The sequence below is a fragment of the Coregonus lavaretus genome, assembly GCF_964263955.1.
Source record: "Coregonus lavaretus genome assembly, chromosome: 6".
NCBI classification, from domain to species: domain Eukaryota; kingdom Metazoa; phylum Chordata; class Actinopteri; order Salmoniformes; family Salmonidae; genus Coregonus; species Coregonus lavaretus.
The window spans coordinates 30,056,167-30,073,796 of NC_139993.1; the positions used below are offsets into that span (position 1 = coordinate 30,056,167).

Consider the following 17,630-nt stretch of genomic DNA (forward strand, 5'->3'; position numbering starts at 1 on the left):
TAAGGTCCTCAAGAAGCTTTATTTTCTTGACATGCATTTGGATATAAAAAGAGACATGAAAAACATGTGGGTTCTATTTATTTACAGGTAGAAAACAATTATGGCATGATCACAGCCTTTCCAAATGGCGATATGTGCAATACAACTGCATTGATATCCAATACTTCATCATATTGGATATGGGATCTGTCCTTCATGATATCTGCTAGGAGGCAGCAGCGCTGTGCCAAGCTACTGTCCAAACTCCAAAGGCTGATCTAAAGTCAGGGTTTGCGGTGGCGATGGGCTTGTCCGAGTCAATAGTTGTCCGTTGACTGATCTCAGGACAGTGTGGAGGGGATCCTTCTCCAGAGGCCTCCGCACAGGCAGTTCTTGATCCAGCGTTGCTCCCACTGCTTCATGGCGTTGGTCTTGTTGGGCGAGCGGAGCATGGTCACACAGCCACACCTGAGGTAGAGAGAGAGAGGTAGAGAGAGAGAGGTAGAGAGAGAGAGAGAGGTAGAGAGAGAGAGAGAGGTAGAGAGAGAGAGAGAGAGAGAGAGAGAGGAGAGAGAGAGAGAGAGAGAGAGAGAGAGAGAGAGAGAGAGAGAGAGAGAGAGAGAGAGAGAGAGAGAGAGAGAGAGAGAGAGAATAAATACTGAAAAAGGCTGAAAAAACAGGGTCGGGAAAATACAATCTTCAAATTGTTGCTTGGACCAACAAAGGTTCTTAAAAAAATTACATGTAGAGGGATATAATGATGTTAATGTTAAGGTAGAAAATAGGGGAAAGATGCAAGTGCTAGGAAGTGGGTGAAAGAGTAAGTGGTGTCTGACCGGGTGCAGGCTTTGCTCTCCTCTGTGGGGCAGACTCCCATGTGGAGACAACGTAGATTATCCATCCTCTGGGCCCCTGGGCTCCTGGAAACACACGTGCACACCCACACATTTTAGCAAATGTGCTGTTACTTTTTCAACTTTACAGCAGGCTGAGCTTCATCTGACCTTTGACAACAAACAGTGATCCAATGACAACTGTGTGTAGTGTGCTTTGGGTTTTCGCCTCAACATAGTACAGTGTCACTTGAGCACTATCCCCAATGTAACCCTAAAAAGTCTACCAGGTTCCCTAAAATACCCTTTCCTAAATGCCAGCTAGCCGGCTCCTGTGGGTCTCACCTGGAGAAGATCTCCACCTGAGCGGTGGAGTTGAGACCCGGCAGGCTGTAGGGTTTGCCAAACTGCAGCCGCAGCGGGTGCTTGCCCTGCAGCTTGCAGATGATGCCGTCGTTGACGGGCAGCCAGTCCATGCTGGGCACCAGCAGCTGGCTGGGCAGCAGGCAGCACTCGTCTATCAGCGGCTCATCAGGCTCCTGGGGGTGGCCCTCGTCCCGAGCTGGAGACATTCATGGGTGAAGGCCAGGCACATATACAGTGAGGTCTAAAAGTATTTGGACAGCAACACGTTTTGTTTGGGCTCTGTACTCCAGCACTTTGGATTTGAAATGATACAATGACTATGAAGTTAACGTGCAGACTGTCAGCTTTAATTTGAGGGTATATTTATCCATATCGGGTGAACCGTTTAGAAATTACTTTTTGTACATAGTCCCCCCATTTTAGGGAACCAAAAGTATTTGGACAGATTTATTTACAGTATGTGTATTCAAGTAGTGAGTAGTATTTGGTCCCATATTCCTAGCACGCAATGACTACATCAAGCGTGACTCTACAAACTTGTTGGATGCATTTGCATTGCAAATGAATAGTAAATAATGTATTGTATCATTTTGGAGTCACTTTTATTATAAATAAGAACAGAATATGTTTCTGAACACGTATACATTAATGTGGATGCTACCATGATTATGGATAATCCTGAATGAATCTTGAATAATGATGAGTGAGAAAGTTACAGAGGCACAAAGATCATACCATCAAGACATGCTACCCTCTCACCATAACCAATAACAGGGGGATATGATATTTATAACTTTCTCACTCAACATTATTCACAATTCATTCATGATTATCTGTAATCCACATTAATGTAGTTTAGAAACCTATTTTATTCATATTTACAATAAAAGTGACAAATAAAATGACAATATATTATTTACCAATCATTTCTATTGGGCACAAAATAATCTGAAACAACAAAAACAAACTACAAATGCATCCAACAAGTTTGTAGAGTCACAAGCTTGATGAAGTCATTGCGTGCTGCTTTTGACTACTTTAATACAGTAAGTGAATTTGTCCAAATACTTTTGGATATTGGGCAGGGCTCCCCAACCCAGTTCCTGGAAAGCTACTAGGGCTGGGTAATTTGGCCTAAAAATCATATCTCGATTTTTTCAAATTCATGGGCAATTCACGATATATATCTATACATTTTTTTGTATGTTCTCTAAATAAGCTAGTTGTACAATTAAAAGTCAAATACACTGCATTTCAAACAGTCAGCAATAATCGAACGAATTCAGGGCTTGTGAAATTATACCTAGGCTAAATATAAGCCTTCCACAACCATAAGACCCACTAATAATTTAATTATTTTATCAAAATAGTTTAACCTGCTTTTTTGCAAAAATCACTGATCTGGTTTTCAAGTCTGTCCCTTTTCGTTTACAAATTTAACCACAATCATGCATAATGCACATTCACTAATAATGTCCATCTTCTTGTAGCATACATTATAGAAAATTAACACAGATCTCATAATCAACCTCTCAAGCACAAGCTAGTGAGTAGCCAGCTAATCTTTATATTTAAAGTCTAGCCAACCTGGATCTATTTGCTAGCAAACAAGGTAGAACAGTTGTATTGTTATGAACAAACCTTTCTGTCCGTCTCTGTTTGAACAGCATGCTAGCCTGTCCACTTTGTTCAGATGTTGAAATCAAGTGACCTAACTAATAAGAACGAGTTGCCAATTCCTTATAAAAATTGTATTTTAAGCTCATTGCACTTTTATAAAACATAGACTAGATGGCTAGTATTACAGTCTGTCCACTTTGTTCAGATGTTGAAATCAAGTGACCTAACTAATAAGAACGAGTTGCCAATTCCTTATATAAATTGTATTTTAAGCTCATTGCACTTTTATAAAACATAGACTAGATGGCTAGTATTACAGTCTGTGGCTAAAATTCTACTAGCAGTACGTGGTACCGCAATGCAGCACAACAGAAACTGAACATTCATTTTCCAGAATCAATGTTCACTGTAGCCCTTGATCATGACTCTCAGTTCCATTACATTACACATAAGAGTCATTGGACGAAGGTGTCTTCTGTAAGGGGGGGGGGGGGTTTGTTAAGAGCCCAGACGCTCAATCTGAACATTAACACGCGTCGCTTGCTGCAGTACGGTTTTGGAAGCATAAGGACGTTACCTTTCATATCAGAAAAAAAAAACTTTTTAAAAAACGAAAGGTTAAATTGATACACACCTTGTTAGGGTTAGGGTTGCCACATGGCCATATCTCCATGTTATAGCACTTGCTTACGAAAGACAAGAGGCGAGCACCTGTGCTAATTAGCTATCTAGCTGCTCTGAACACCTGTGTGCAAGCATAACTCGGGAAGTGTAGCGGAAGTCTAGTTTTGTCGGATGGAGGCAACCATATCTGTATGAATCTGTGCAAAACTGCTACAGTAAGTGTATATTTTTTTATTTAAAGGATTCTTTCTCGCTGATGAAAGATAAGGGCCATATGTTGTTTCGAAAGCCGTATCGCAAGCAATGATTATTGCATAGTCGGGATTGTAGTTCACATGAGGTAGTCGTGGGCGAAGCTAATGGCTGAAAACAGAAGGCAGAATGCTGCCTAGATTTTGAGAGCTATGTTCATTGATACTCCCATTTTAGTAGGGTCTGTTCTTCGCGCAATTTGAGAAGTTGAAACATACAAAGGGTATCGATAGGGTCCTGGGTGGCGCAGCGGTCACCACTACAGCCTGGGGTTCAATCCCAGGCTGTGTCACTACCGGTCGTGACCGCGTGCCCCATAGGACGGCGCACAATTAGCCCAGCGCCCCTCGGCTCATCGTGCTCAAGCGACTCCTTGTGACAGGGCCGGGCACCTGCAAGCTGATTTCGGACGTCAGTCGAACAATGTTTCCTCCGACACATTGGGGCGGCTGACATCCGGGTTAAGCGAGCAGTGTGATAAGAAGTAGGCGGCCGAAAATGTTTAGGAGGACGCATGACTCGACCTAAGCCTCTCACGAGCCCACTGAGGAGTTGCAGAGATGAGCCAAGGGACCTAATTCGGGGAGAAAACAGGGTAAAAAACGATGCTTGTGGCCATACCACCCTGAACACTAGGGGTCACTTCAGGGTCGGGCCTGGTTAAGACTGAGATGGCAGACCCCCTGGGAATACCAGGTGCTGTAAGCTCAGTATCGATATAAAAGGTTAACTTTTCCTCTATTACAGTAACATACTGTCTCAATGCGTTTTGGTGTCCATACGATGGATTCTGTTGTACCAAACCTCAAAACCGTTTTAAAGCAAATTTGCTGCAATTATACACATTTTGCCGTAGGGTGGGGAGAAATGTTTACAGTTTTTAATATGATATCTGAGTGAGAGTGACTAAAATATAAATGGGGTTCCCCCGTTCAGAAATTCGACCATGAATACTACAAGTTTAGATAGCTGGCTGCTACACTAACTTACCAATCAATTTATTTTTAGACATGGGCTAATGTGACTGTCAGTGACTGACATAAGATAAAAAACTGCTGATGCACAACCAGATTTCCAAATTGCACCTAAATAAATAAAGAATATAATATAATAATATCTATATTCTTTGGTGGAAATTGCCGCCAGTTGCCCATCCCTGGAGTAGACTGATAGACCAACAGAGCAAACCGATAATACTGTTATAACCAAAGGTATCTGGCACATTTAACCCCACATACACACATGCATCCACATAGTCAGCTACACATGTTCGCCCCATCCTTACAGCAGAGCCAGAGCTTGGTGAGCAGGCGGAAGAGCAGCGACATGCTGTCCTGGTTGTCCGAGGTGGCCGTGTAGATGGGCAGGCAGCCAGGCTTCAGCAGGCCCCAGATCCGGATCATCACCATCATTTCACGCAGCATGCCCAGGGACGAGCCGTCACGCAGGAACCCAAAGCCGGGACGCACGATGGAGCCCTGAGAGTGGACACAGGTTAATACGGACAGAGACAGACACACACACTATACTAGCACCAACTCTACATTAGATAGAACGCTACATTCTTTCAATGCAATATCATATCTTTAATATCAAATGTGGTAAGCATGGTTTTCTGGAGCAATGCACCATTTTTCAGCACGTTGTGAAAAGGCCTACACTGGTAGCTCGATTTAATGAAAATGTATGAGTAAATCCACACATAAATGGTGGCACACTGGAGACCCACCTGATTGGGTAGGTTAGCCATCAGGTAGAGCACAAAGTCTCCCACCCATTGGATGAGCTGCTGCAGAGACTGGAGAGGGGGGCCGTCCAGCACAAACTCCTCTGTCTTCAGGTTGATCATCACCTTATCGATATCTACGGAGAGGGGGAAGGTCAATCTCAACCAGAATCACTGAAGTCTTGAAATAAAACGGCCCATAACTGTAGGTACTAGCTAGCAGATACGAGGGCCAGCAATGCAGCCTTAAGCCTACAGTTTCTGTCTGTTCAACAATAACAACAGGTCACTATGTACAACTCCAGCTCGGTTACAAACTGAATAGAGTTCCAGCCTCACATTAAAGCTGCAATATGTAACTTTTTGGGCGACCAGACCAAATTCACATAGAAATGAAGCAGTAGATCTGTTCTGTGTGTGCCATTTCTATGCTTCCCGTTCTTACATTTACTTTTTGCGTCTTTTACATTCGGTTTTGTACACCAGCTGAAAATACAATATTTCTGGTTATTGAAAATATATTTCACAGCGGTTTAGATGGTACAATGATTCTCTACACTATACATTGCCTGAATGTTAGCAACCAGGAAATGGCGGAACGATTTCTGCATATTGCACCTTTAAGTGAAATTGGTATCCGAAGCAGGATCTTTCTATTCATTGATTATACAGGTATAATGGTAGTGATGCTAGTCCTCCCACCAGTGTCAGTATTTTTGGCGCATATCTCTGCCAGCCTATCCCCGGGGCTCTTGTCTGGCGTGTTGAGGACGTGGGGCCTTAGCAGGGACTTGAGGGTGGCGCTAATGGCGATAAGGAGGAGCTTGGCGTGGAAGTCGCAGGCTCGCGCCGCCGTAGCCGCCGATAGCTTACAGAGGGAGGCCTTCACTGCGACGATGCGTGTCGAGAGCACCTACCACACACACACACTGTATATTAGAAAAACAAACAAACACTTCCATCCTGTCATTGTCACACATTTGAGTCTGTCAAACCTAATGCCATGCAGTGGGGATCCCTGGGTTGTGTTTTGAAATGTCAACTAATACCCACATTTGTCCAATAAGAACATACACTACATGACCAAAAGTATGTGGACACCTGCTCGTCAAACATCTCATTCCAAACTCATGGCCATTAATATGGAGTTGGTTCCTCCCTTTGCTGCTGTAACAGCCTCCACTCTTGACTGCGAGCCAGGCCTAATCGCCCAACATCAGTGCCCGATCTCACTAATGCTCTTAGTCACCGCAGCAATGTTACAACATCTAGTGGAAAGCCTAGAACATTGCTGTGGTGACTAAGAGCATTAGTGAGGTCAGGCACTGATGTTGGGCGATTAGGCCTGGCTCGCAGTCAACGTTCCAATTCATCCCAAATGTGTTTGATGAGGTTGAGGTCAGGGTTCTGTGCAGGCCAGTCAAGTTCTTCCACACCGATCTCGACAAACCATTTCTGTATGGACCTTGCTTTGTGCACGGGGGTATTGTCATGCTGAAACAGGAAAGGGCCTTCCCCAAACGGTTGCCACAAAGTTGGAAGCACAGAATCTTCTAGAATGTCATTGTATGCTGTAGCGTTAAGATTTCCCTTCACTGGAACTAAGGGGCCTAGCCCGAACCATGAAAAACAGCCCCAGACCATTATTCCTCCTCCACCAAACTTTACAGTTGGTCCTATGCATTCGGGCAGGTAGCGTTCTTCTGTCATCCGCCAAACCCAGATTCGTCCGTCAGACTGCCAGATGGTGAAGCGTGATTCATCACTCCAGAGAACACGTTTCCACTGCTCCAGAGTCCAATGGCGGTGAGCTTAACACCACTCCAGCCGACGCTTGGCATTGCGCATGGTGATCTTAGGCTTGTGTGCTCGTCCATGGAAACCCATTTCATGAAGGTCCCGACGAACAGCTGACGTTGCTTCCAGAGGCAGGTTGGAACTCGGTAGTGAGTGTTGCAACCGAGGACAGACAATTTTTACTCACTACGAGCTCCAGCGGTCCTGTTCTGTGAGCTTGTGTGGTGTACCACTTCGCGGCTGAGCCGTTGTTGCTGCTAGAGATTTCCACTTCACAATAACAGCACTTACAGTTGACTGGGGCAGCTCTAGCAGGGCAGAAATTTGACAAACTGACTTGTTGGAAAGGTGGCATCCTATGAGGGTGCCACGTTGAAAGTCACTGAGCTCTTCAGTAAGGCCATTCTACTGCCAATGTTTGTCTATGGAGATTGCATGGCGATGTGCTTGATTTTATACACCTGTCAGCATGGGTGTGGCTGAAATAGCCGAATCCACTAATTTGAAAGTGTGTCCACATACTTTTGTATATATAGTGTATATTTCAATTTCACTACGGTGTGCCCTACTGAACACGACCCTGGTCCACCTACCTGCTGCAGGGCTTGGTTCTGTCTCATGTACTCCTCATGGAGCTTCTCCACCAGGTTATGGACCATACCCGGCTGCACATGGAGCAGCACATCCCACCAGTCGTAGCCCGTCACCATGCAGTACTCCAGCAGGAACAGCAGGTGGCGCAGCAGTGTGTTCATGTCCAACATCTGGCCCATGGAGGGAGACACGCGGATCATGTGCAGCTGAGGAGGGAAAAAGAGCCAAAAGGGGAGATCTAAAATATTGGTGGAGTTTTTTTTGTTGCTGTTCATATCTGGGGGCTCGCCTGGGATGATTACCAGAATCAAGGACAGCGATATGGATAGCTTATTGTTGTAAAAGAGGATAAAGTTATTGGAGTTTTTATTTTGCCTTTAGACCATACACTGCTGTAAGCTTTAACACCAATGGCTGGTCGACATTCAAGGGACATTGAAGGTAGAAATTATCTATTTTTCCTTTTTCAAAAACATAAGCCATCTAAGCTACACAACATCTACCTAGATAAAATGGGTGATGAGGTGCTGGTATGTTAAATCCCTACAACTTATCCAGAATGCTGCAGCCCGTCTGGTGTTCAACCTTCCCAAGTTCTCTCACGTCACCCTGCTCCTCCGCACACTCCACTGGCTTCCAGTTGAAGCTCGCATCTGCTACAAGACCATGGTGCTTGCCTACGGAGCTGTGAGGGGAACGGCACCTCCGTACCTTCAGGCTCTGATCAGTCCCTACACCCAAACGAGGGCATTGCGTTCATCCACCTCTGGCCTGCTGGCTCCCCTACCTCTGCGGAAGCACAGTTCCCGCTCAGCCCAGTCAAAACTGTTCGCTGCTCTGGCACCCCAATGGTGGAACAAGCTCCCTCACGACGCCAGGACAGCGGAGTCACTCACCACCTCCCAGAGACACTTGAAACCCACCTCTTTAAGGAATACCTGGGATAGGATAAAGATATCCTTCTACCCCTCCCTTACCCCACCCCCCTCCCCCCCAAAAAAAACATTGTAAAGTGGTTATCCCACTGGCTATAAGGTGAATGCACCCATTTGTAAGTCGCTCTGGATAAGAGCGTCTGCTAAATGATGTAAATGTAATGTTACTGTGTGAGACATTTAAGGTCACTGCATAGTCAACGGATCTGAACGCATTGACACGTAATTGATGTGCTCCAACTAGCTAACCTGTGCTACCTGCGCTCACCTTGCCGTGGTTGTCCACTCCGGCCAGGGCCAGCGAGGTCCAGGAGAACTGCAGGGCCTTGAAGTGGACGGTGGGGCCGCCGGCACGCTGGCGCTTGATGGCCGGCTCGTCCCCGGGCCGCTGGGAGGAGCCCGAGGAGGAGCCGTAGAACATGCCCATGGTGTGGAGGGACAGCCGGTGGAGGATCTGGATGCTGCCATCGTGGAAGGCTAGGGCCAGGCCTGGGAGGGACCACCAGACAGAATCACATGAAATGTAATTAACTTTATTGATCTCCAGAGGCGGACACTGAGATTGACACCAGCAGCACACACAGACAGGGGCAACACAGTGAGTGTATAACATTACACTCACCACTTTCTCTCCCATTATACATCAGTCTGTCCTGATATAACTATGTTGTGTGGGACACATTCAATGTAGCTACCACTTCCCAACAGAATTACTTCATCTTTGGTGGGTTTAATAGTCCTGCAAACCAACATTATGTAAAGGTGTATGCTGCCACCTGAAGTAATCAAGAGTAGATGTGGAGGGTGGATGATGGGTTATTGGGCACTTACCGAGGCCTGGGCAGAACTTAGTGTCCGACGCCACCTTTAAGTCAGGGTTGGAGATGGAGATGGGCAGCTTGGGCAGAGCAACGGCCGACACGCGGTCCAGGTCATTGGTGGCTGAGAGGATGCGCCATTTCAGGATCATTGGCTGTTTCTCGCCCACTGTGGGGATGGAGAGGAGAAAGGGTGAGTAAGGGTTGTGTGTGTGTGTGTCTGTGTGTCTTTATGGGGGCATCTCAGTTGTGGAATCATTAACTGGTCTCCTTTCCTTTAACTGTATTGATCTGAAAACACAATGGAGGATGCCTAAAGAGAATTGACTGTCACCAAAGTGGACCAAAGTGGACAATTGGAAACTACTTTAAACTATTGAGATACCCCCTATAGTTATACTAAGATTTTCCATTAGATTACTTCCTGGTTTTTGTTGTTCTCCTCCTTACCTGCTGGTGAGCGATGCTGGAAAATGTTATTAACAGGGAGGCCTTCTTTTCGCAGTGACCAGCACTCTACGATGCTGCCTGTCTGACTGGAGGCACACAACAGCACCTAAAAGAGTATTAGGTTTTAGGTTTATTTAGGTTTTATTTATTTACACCAAAGAAAAGAAGAGAAAGACAAAACAGTACAGATAAAAACGGTGTGCAGGTAGCAAAAAAGACAAATAACAAAAAAAAGATTATAATAAATTAAAAGAAGCACATTTCCTCCTGACTGCATGTGCTGCTGCTGCAGGGAGGGGGCAACCAAAGACTCGTTAGCTACAACACCTGACTTGTTTCAGCAAGGAGCAACAAAGTTTAATCATGTTGTAGAGTCCATGTTACTGTAGAGTCCATGTTACTGTAGAGTCCATGTTACAGCAGAAACAGACTCAACCGCACGAATGCCCGTCCATCCTGTCTTAAGTCAGCTTTTTTATTTTTTACGATGATCTTCATCCATAGCCATCCATTATATGGTAAGGTCATTCTGCCAGCCTTAATTAATAAAAAGTATGCTCTACACTGTTTGAATACTGTGGGGGATTTATTATTCTCATAATTGATGGGATGACTAACTTAGAAAGAATGCATTCTGGACTGTGCTGATGTGGGTTGTGTCACCTGGCAAGCTGTGATTGATGTGAAGAGCTGTTTTAGGGGGTAAGATAAGATAATAATTTGTGTCTCCAAATACTAGACTATACTGTTTCTTTGTGATCTGTGAACCATCCTTGGACGTAGGAATGGTGTCTAGGGGAGCTGGCTCTTCTCACCATGACAGGTTGTTATGATAAGAACGTATGCCTGGTAACAGGGATGCGCCAAGGGGCTGGGACTAGCCTGTGCGCCAACGGATTGGCTGAGTAAGTCTAAACCACGCTCAGCGTCTACTCTGATTGGCCAGCAGAGAGCGGGAACTGAGAACTGTCAAGAGTATTTGAAGAACAATCTGAAACAATGGATTAGTTCTCTGAATGCCCTGCGAGGTATTTCAGGGAGCCCGTATATACGAACATCATATTTACCATTGAAGGTTTTGCATTAATTAAAATACTAGTCTATTTAGAAGACGTGTATTGACCTCTTTTGTTCCTAATACCAGATTTGAATTGATGCAACTTAACAATACATATGTTGTACTGGTAAGTGAAAAGCTGGAAAGAACTCCCAATAAAGGATAATGTGTTCCCAGTGTCTCTCACCTGCTCCGAGTTCTCCCTGGTGAGGAACTTGAGGTGTGTGACGGCAGGGTACTTGTCCCTCCTGACCGGGTCTGTGGTGCAGCGCATGAAGAGCGAGGGCAGCAGCTCCGTGTCGATGCGACACTTCTCGTTGACCACGCTCACGCACACCTTGAGTTAGGATGACAATGGACATTTCGAAATCACGACTCAGTGATAATAGCATTGCAATAAAAGTACTTAATCGTACAGTAAACCCTCTTTACAAGAAAAGAAAATGCATTAGCATTTGTAGTGTCGCTTGCCAGACTTACCAGAGACACGGCGACTGGCTAACACTTCTGGTGTTAGCCAGTAATGAAAAAATATAATGTTGTAATATCATTGCTAGCTAATACCTTGTAGAACTGCACAGGTGAGGAGCTACTGCCGTCCGTGGCCGCCACCACGATGTTGCCCCCGCCGGTGAAGGCGATGTCGGCCAGGGCAACACGGCCCCTCAGGCGACACAGGCTCTCGCTAGCTGTAAGCAGCTGACCGTTGGGCTTCAGCAGGGACACAGTGACCAGGCCGCTTACCGTCACTGCCATCCAGCCCTCCATTGGCTTACCCCCGAACAGCGTGAGCGATGGCGAGAACTTGACTCGTGAAAACTTCTCCCCGAAGTTGGTGGAGCCCGACTGTGGGGGAAGGTTGGAGGAGAGGTAGAAAGAGAGTGGGGTGTAGCACATTTCAACAAACTAAGTGGCAAATTACAGTTATATGTCCGTATATGGTTGTTATATGAAGTGCTCCACAGCCAGTGTACAGCACCCCTGCCAAATAATGGTATATATAGTATTGGCATATCTCAAGAGCTTTAACCCCTTACACTCGTGGGAATTGGCCTACATGGATAGGGCTAAATTGACTAACAGAAGAAACATGGAAAGCATATGCATAACCATTGTAGAAATTAAAAAGGGAACAATTTGGAGATTATGGGAAAATTATTAGACTAAAAAAGGTGAGGACACAACAGTTCACCTGACAAGACTGAATCCAAACATTACAATGTTGATTTTATGTGCATTTTACATTTACTGTACTTCTTGCAGCATTTGTTGATAACGAAATCTGAAAATACTCTGGATACATTCAGTAACATAATAAGAATATTCTTGGAATATTTGGGGTAGGTGCAACATAAGACAAGAAAATGACAAGGGTTTGAGTGAGAGGCCTAACTGGTGTTTCCAAGTGGCCACATTACCTCTCCAAAGTGTGCACAGTTCCTAAGTAATTTTAATGCACTTTTATGACTAAAAAAAAGTATTCAACTATAAGGTGCATTTTTTAGCTCTCCTAGCTGTGCCACAGGGGAACTAGAGCAAGCACACAAAGTTGTTTTGATGTAAACCCAGCCCTGCATTCCCGCCTTTACACAATTACTGTTGTTGCTTACTAAATCCAAAACCTGTCCATTTTAAATCGCAATCTGGGTCAGGTGGGCATAATTTGAAAGCTTGTTCTATTGCCAACATGACTAGCTAAATTATAAAATACGATTTTACAGTGTTAGGCTTTCATAAGGCAATTCAGAGAAGCAAATTGTAATTTTGGTGCGCATAGAATGAAGGCATGAGTGCATTCTGATGCGTGGTCCGCGGCAACTTTTCTTCAAAATTAAACAAACATAGGCTCATTCTGTTCAGGACAACCCAGGGTGTAACGCCATGTCATCTTGTAACTGTACATCAAACATAGTGTTCATAAACGTTGACACTGTATATTACATACGTTTTATGATATGGAAATGTGAAGTGCACATTTGGACTCACGGGTGTTTGGCTTGCTTGTATGACATCAAAGCGGTATTTATTATCATCCTCAACGTATCATCTTTCAAAATACATTGAGTCCTCGTAATTGACAGCATTTCCCTCACTCAGACAACAAAACATTTGCAAAAGTTGCCCAATTAGCGGGAGGAATGGTGGCAACTTCTTGTCGTGCGCAGTGCTCAAGTTAAGAACGGCTGTCAGTCAAAACCCATACAGCGCTGTGAAGCTGAGACCCTGAGCTCTGACATCATGTATAGCATGTTCCTGTACAGCCACTGCATTCCAATGTAGGCGCTTATCAGTGTCCAAATCTGCCATTTTCAACCCGTATACGGGTACGAGTGTAAAGGGTTAAACTTGTCTATAAAATACTGACAAAGTAATAAATCATAAGGTCCACACAGACAGTTGAGAAGAGCTGGTAGACTGTGTGAATATGAGAACATGCTGGTCCATTACCATCTCCACATGCAGAGCCAGCTTGACTCCATTGTGCAGCCAGGACAGAGCTACGATGGGGTCTCCGTCCACTGCACTCCCTAGTGAACTCTCCCAGCTGTTGACCAGGTGATCTGCCATCGCCCAGCACTTGATCTGCCCGTCTCCATCAGCAGACAGCAACCTGGAACCTGGAACACACAGACACATGAACGGATGCAATCGAGCGTGCACACACACACCCCCACACAACCTTTTAACTCAATACACTAGGGACACTTCCTGGCATTCTATTGAGTTCCACATCAGTCTATCTGGACTGATAGGGCAGTTGCACCTTTACAGGAATAATCCACTCAAACTACTTTGTGGTATTTTCTTAATTAGTCCACTGTTGATACAGTCCCAAAATGTTTTCCTTTCAGCAATCAAGTTTTCAATAACTTGCCACATCATCATGATGATGCAAAATGCATCATATGATGTAAAGCGTATCATCATGATTATGTAGCAAGTTACAATTTGCTTTTTGAAAGACCTATATCTTGAGAAATTGATTGCTGAATGCAAAACATTTTGGGATTGTATCAACAGTGGACTAATTAAAAAAATACCAAAGGATAGTTTTTGAGTGGATTATTCTTTTAAGGGTGGATTTGGTGTTGCTACTATGTCGACCCACCTGATTGGTCCCACTCCAGACAGGATATGAATTCGGCATGTCCAGAGTTAATGGAGTACACATCCCATGGGTGCTCTGTGTCAATGATGTGGACCATATGACTGACTTCTGAAATAAAGCAAATCACTGTAGTGCATGTTCGGCAAATCAAGTCACTTGGCATTGAATTACATATGCAAAGTGATATACGGATATAGGATTAAAACTGATACTGGCAATGGGATGTTTGATTTCAAATTCCTACTGAGCTTTGCTATGCACAACAACATCAAAACTGTCAGAAGATCAGTACCAAGCACAGTCGTGTACCTTTCTCGTCTTCTTCATTTTTTAGGTCTGTCGTAAAGGCAACTAGGTTCCTGCAGGACCAGGCACACACCAGTGGGATGGATGGACAGTGGTTGCTCTTGGGTCTCTTCTCCCACTCACAAACATAGGCCACCTCCATCATTCAACCATACACTTGTCCACTGATTGAGCAAGTATGTTCAGTCCTTGTCCAATCAGAGAAATTGATGTTTAATCAGTCCCTTTGCATGGCTTCATTGGGCTACACTTTGCAGGTATACCACAAGCAAGACATCATTCTAGATAGCTGGATTTCAAATTTACTTGCATCACCTTCTTTGCAATCGTATTCTTCAAACATCGTCACTTATTAGTTAGGTTACTTAGTTAGCTAACCGTTATATGCTCCTGTAGGTTGCTCTGGATAAGAGCGTCTGCTAAATTACTAAAATGTAAATATATGCTGTAATAAAGCTGGCTAGCTAGCTAGTAGCTGCTTGCATAAACTACCTGGTTTATAGCAATAATTGTCCTGATTAGCAAGCTAGCATTTGCTAGATAGCATATAGCAATGGTAAAATGTAGAGAACCTGACCATGAAGCAACTACATTAGACAAACTTCTAATAAAATAGTAATAATCTAGCTAAATGTAATCTCTTATTCATATAACTAGTAGGTGAGATTTTAAATGTATTTCCTTACCATCTAGCACAGTGCAAGAAATCAGGGGTGTATTCATTAGTTGGATCCGTTAAACGTTTTGCAACGAGAGTTTCTATTGGACAAATTGTCTTAAGTCCCTCCCCGTTTCGTTCCGTTTGCCAGCTTGGTTCCTAGAGTAAACGGTTTCCGTTGCAAAACTAGTGAATACACCCCAGCCTACTACAAACAAAATATGGGTCATGGCTAGAAGAGATACAGCTTTTGTCAAATTATTATCAGATTTCCCTTTTCATAGCAGGTTAGGATAATTTTACGCAGCAGATTTTGATAATTAGGTTAAGGTTAGGAAAAGGGTTAGCTAAAATGCAACAAAATTTAACTTTTGACGTAAATTTGACAAAATATGGATACCTTCTAGCCATGAACACAAAGATGGTACGGTAGGACCCCTGAATTTAGAAGTATTTTCAGTTGCCTGCAGCATTATTTTTTCTAAATTGCGTTTTCCTTGGTAGGGTATCGTTTCATCGAAAACGAATCACAGTTTAATCTGTCATTTGTATTTACACTTTTTTTTTTATGATCTCTTTATAAAACAGTGTATGGACGTTGCATCTACAGAGGGCTCTTGAGCGAGTCGACTCTTTATTTGCCTTATTGTTTTCCAGGCTAAATGTTTGATGCTAAGGAATCGTTGAAAACTGGTTGAGACTATTGCAAACGCTAGCGTAGAATCATACTCGTAATCGCCATCTAAGAAGTCAAACTGAGATGATCGACATTCTCGAGGCGAACTCTCGACTAAAAAGTAACATACGGGTTATCATCGTAGAACTTGAGCGATATAGATAGCTATCGTGAGCAGGGTAGTGCTAGCTAACTTGATAACAAACGTTTTCTTATTTGATTGGACGTCTCTGGTGAATTGCAATAAGACAAATGCATAACAGCTAAGTTAGCATACTATACTAAGAATATACATCGAGACAACATCACAATAATCGTCAATGTTTTTGCCTCGGAAGTTGCGTACTAGCTAGCATGTTAGCAATGGTATGTTAGCTAGCGGGGGTTTGAATGTTGACTGACGCTTAGTTATAAAGGCCTAAAACGGCTGTAGAAAATTGTAAAGAAGATTAACAGTCCCTTATGCGCCATTGTTAGGTTAATACAATCTGTTAGGTTACTACAGTAGTTAGCCGAGTTGTATTGAAACTCATTAGCTAACATTAGCTACGCTAGTGTAGAGCTGGGACGCTTTGGGCGTTTAGTCAGAATGGCAGATACACAACGACTATGTCGGAAAAATTGATGTAACGCACAGCCCTTCTAGACATCAAATTTGTCACATCTAGCAATTGTGACTGTTCTATGTAAACTGACAGCTGCATTATTGCATTAAGTTAATGCAGTTTTGCACCATCATACCGTTTGAGGTTTTGGTGCCAGTGCCGTTAAATTGCGTACATATATCCACGTTTGAACTGGATTGAGATAGCAAGTCACTATCAATCGTCTTGCAAGACATAAAATGTCAGAAAACCAGGGCAATGTGAACAATAACGTCCCGCTAAATAACAATGGCGGGGCGAACAGAATACGAAACCCTAATATCAACCAGAACCCACTCATAAATGTTAGAGACAGACTTTTCCATGCCCTATTCTTCAAGATGGCAGTTACCTATGCCAGATTGTTTCCACCATCTTTCAGAAGAATCTTCGAGTTCTTTATCCTGTTGAAGGTAAGACTTCCCTTTCACACGATCTTACCTTCATGTAGGCTACAATGTCAAGAATAGACTAACAAGGACGGTAGGCTAATTTGCTTCAAATAAATTGGTTTCGTACATGCGTGATCTCTGCTTCTCACATAGGGTAACTTCTTCCAATGATTACAGAAAATGTAGGTGCTTTTAGCAACACGGGTGTGTTCCATACACTAGCATTGCTTTCTAATGTATTGGGTTGCACAAAATAGTCCTTGGGAAGACAGAAGTTAAATCCAATTCCATTTCAATTTACTGTGCGGATGGGCAGGACGGTTGGTCATTATGGCGGGGAATTTGAGACAAAATATCTAATGGATCTTATTATTAAACAGTTTCCAAACGGTGGGTCTTTTGTAGACCCAATTCATCAATGCTTAACTCATGTCAAAGTCCCTCACAAGTTATTCCTTTTCCACATATGGCGCATGTGCAAGACTTTTATTTTGACTTTAGGTAAGCAGGTCTACAACAGACCAACGTCTGTTTAATAATACAATCCTTTTAGAAATTTGTCTCAAAGTGGGAAGTGAATGGGTCTATGCAGCCTGCCCTCACCATTCTTTACATACTGTGATCATGCCACAGTCCAAATTCCTCATTTGTTTGGAGTGGTTCTGCTACTAATGCTGCTGCTTATGTTTTGATGTGTGGATTAGTGTGGGTGTTAGATCTTAGATGGGTAGAACAAAAGTAATCAACCTCCACAATTTCTGCTTGATTGCATCAGATTAGTGGTTCCCAACTAT

At 43.7% G+C, this 17,630-nt stretch overlaps 2 protein-coding genes across 4 annotated transcripts in view; one reads left to right on the forward strand and one right to left on the reverse strand.

Annotated features, from left to right (window-relative positions):
- LOC311131631 (mediator of RNA polymerase II transcription subunit 16-like) lies at nucleotides 1-17,024 on the reverse strand. Of its 2 annotated transcripts, none has more exons than XM_084164712.1 (16): nucleotides 16,797-17,024; nucleotides 14,470-14,654; nucleotides 14,161-14,268; nucleotides 13,500-13,669; nucleotides 11,616-11,897; nucleotides 11,239-11,388; nucleotides 9,995-10,100; nucleotides 9,558-9,713; nucleotides 8,995-9,215; nucleotides 7,791-7,997; nucleotides 6,103-6,313; nucleotides 5,404-5,537; nucleotides 4,960-5,152; nucleotides 1,158-1,374; nucleotides 816-899; nucleotides 1-447 (listed from the first exon to the last, which is right to left on the reverse strand). In XM_084164712.1, the coding sequence occupies exons 2-16, from the start codon at nucleotides 14,609-14,611 to the stop codon at nucleotides 321-323; spliced, it is 2,508 nt and encodes an 835-aa protein (XP_084020838.1). In that variant the 5' UTR covers nucleotides 14,612-14,654; nucleotides 16,797-17,024; the 3' UTR covers nucleotides 1-320. The 2 variants fall into 2 exon arrangements, with proteins under 2 accessions (XP_084020838.1, XP_084020839.1); XM_084164713.1 differs by lacking the exon at nucleotides 16,797-17,024 and adding an exon at nucleotides 15,153-15,200.
- The window catches only part of LOC311131632 (membralin-like), a 17,430-nt gene continuing 15,411 nt past the window's right edge, over nucleotides 15,612-17,630 (forward strand). For both annotated transcript variants that reach the window (XM_084164714.1, XM_084164715.1), the window contains exon 1: nucleotides 15,612-16,857. In XM_084164714.1, coding sequence (XP_084020840.1) covers nucleotides 16,645-16,857 — 213 coding nt within the window. In that variant the 5' untranslated portion in view covers nucleotides 15,612-16,644. The remainder of the gene's footprint in view (nucleotides 16,858-17,630) is intronic.

Coding starts and splice junctions, on each gene's coding strand:
- LOC311131631 (XM_084164712.1), bottom strand. CDS start 14,611: ATGATGGAGGTGGCCTATGTTTGTGAGTGGGAGAAGAGACCCAAGAGC. Junction 9,714..9,994: donor CCAGCATCGCTCACCAGCAG/GTAAGGAGGAGA, acceptor CCATCCCCACAG/TGGGCGAGAAACAGCCAATG. Junction 1,375..4,959: donor CACCAAGCTCTGGCTCTGCT/GTAAGGATGGGG, acceptor GAATGTCTCCAG/CTCGGGACGAGGGCCACCCC.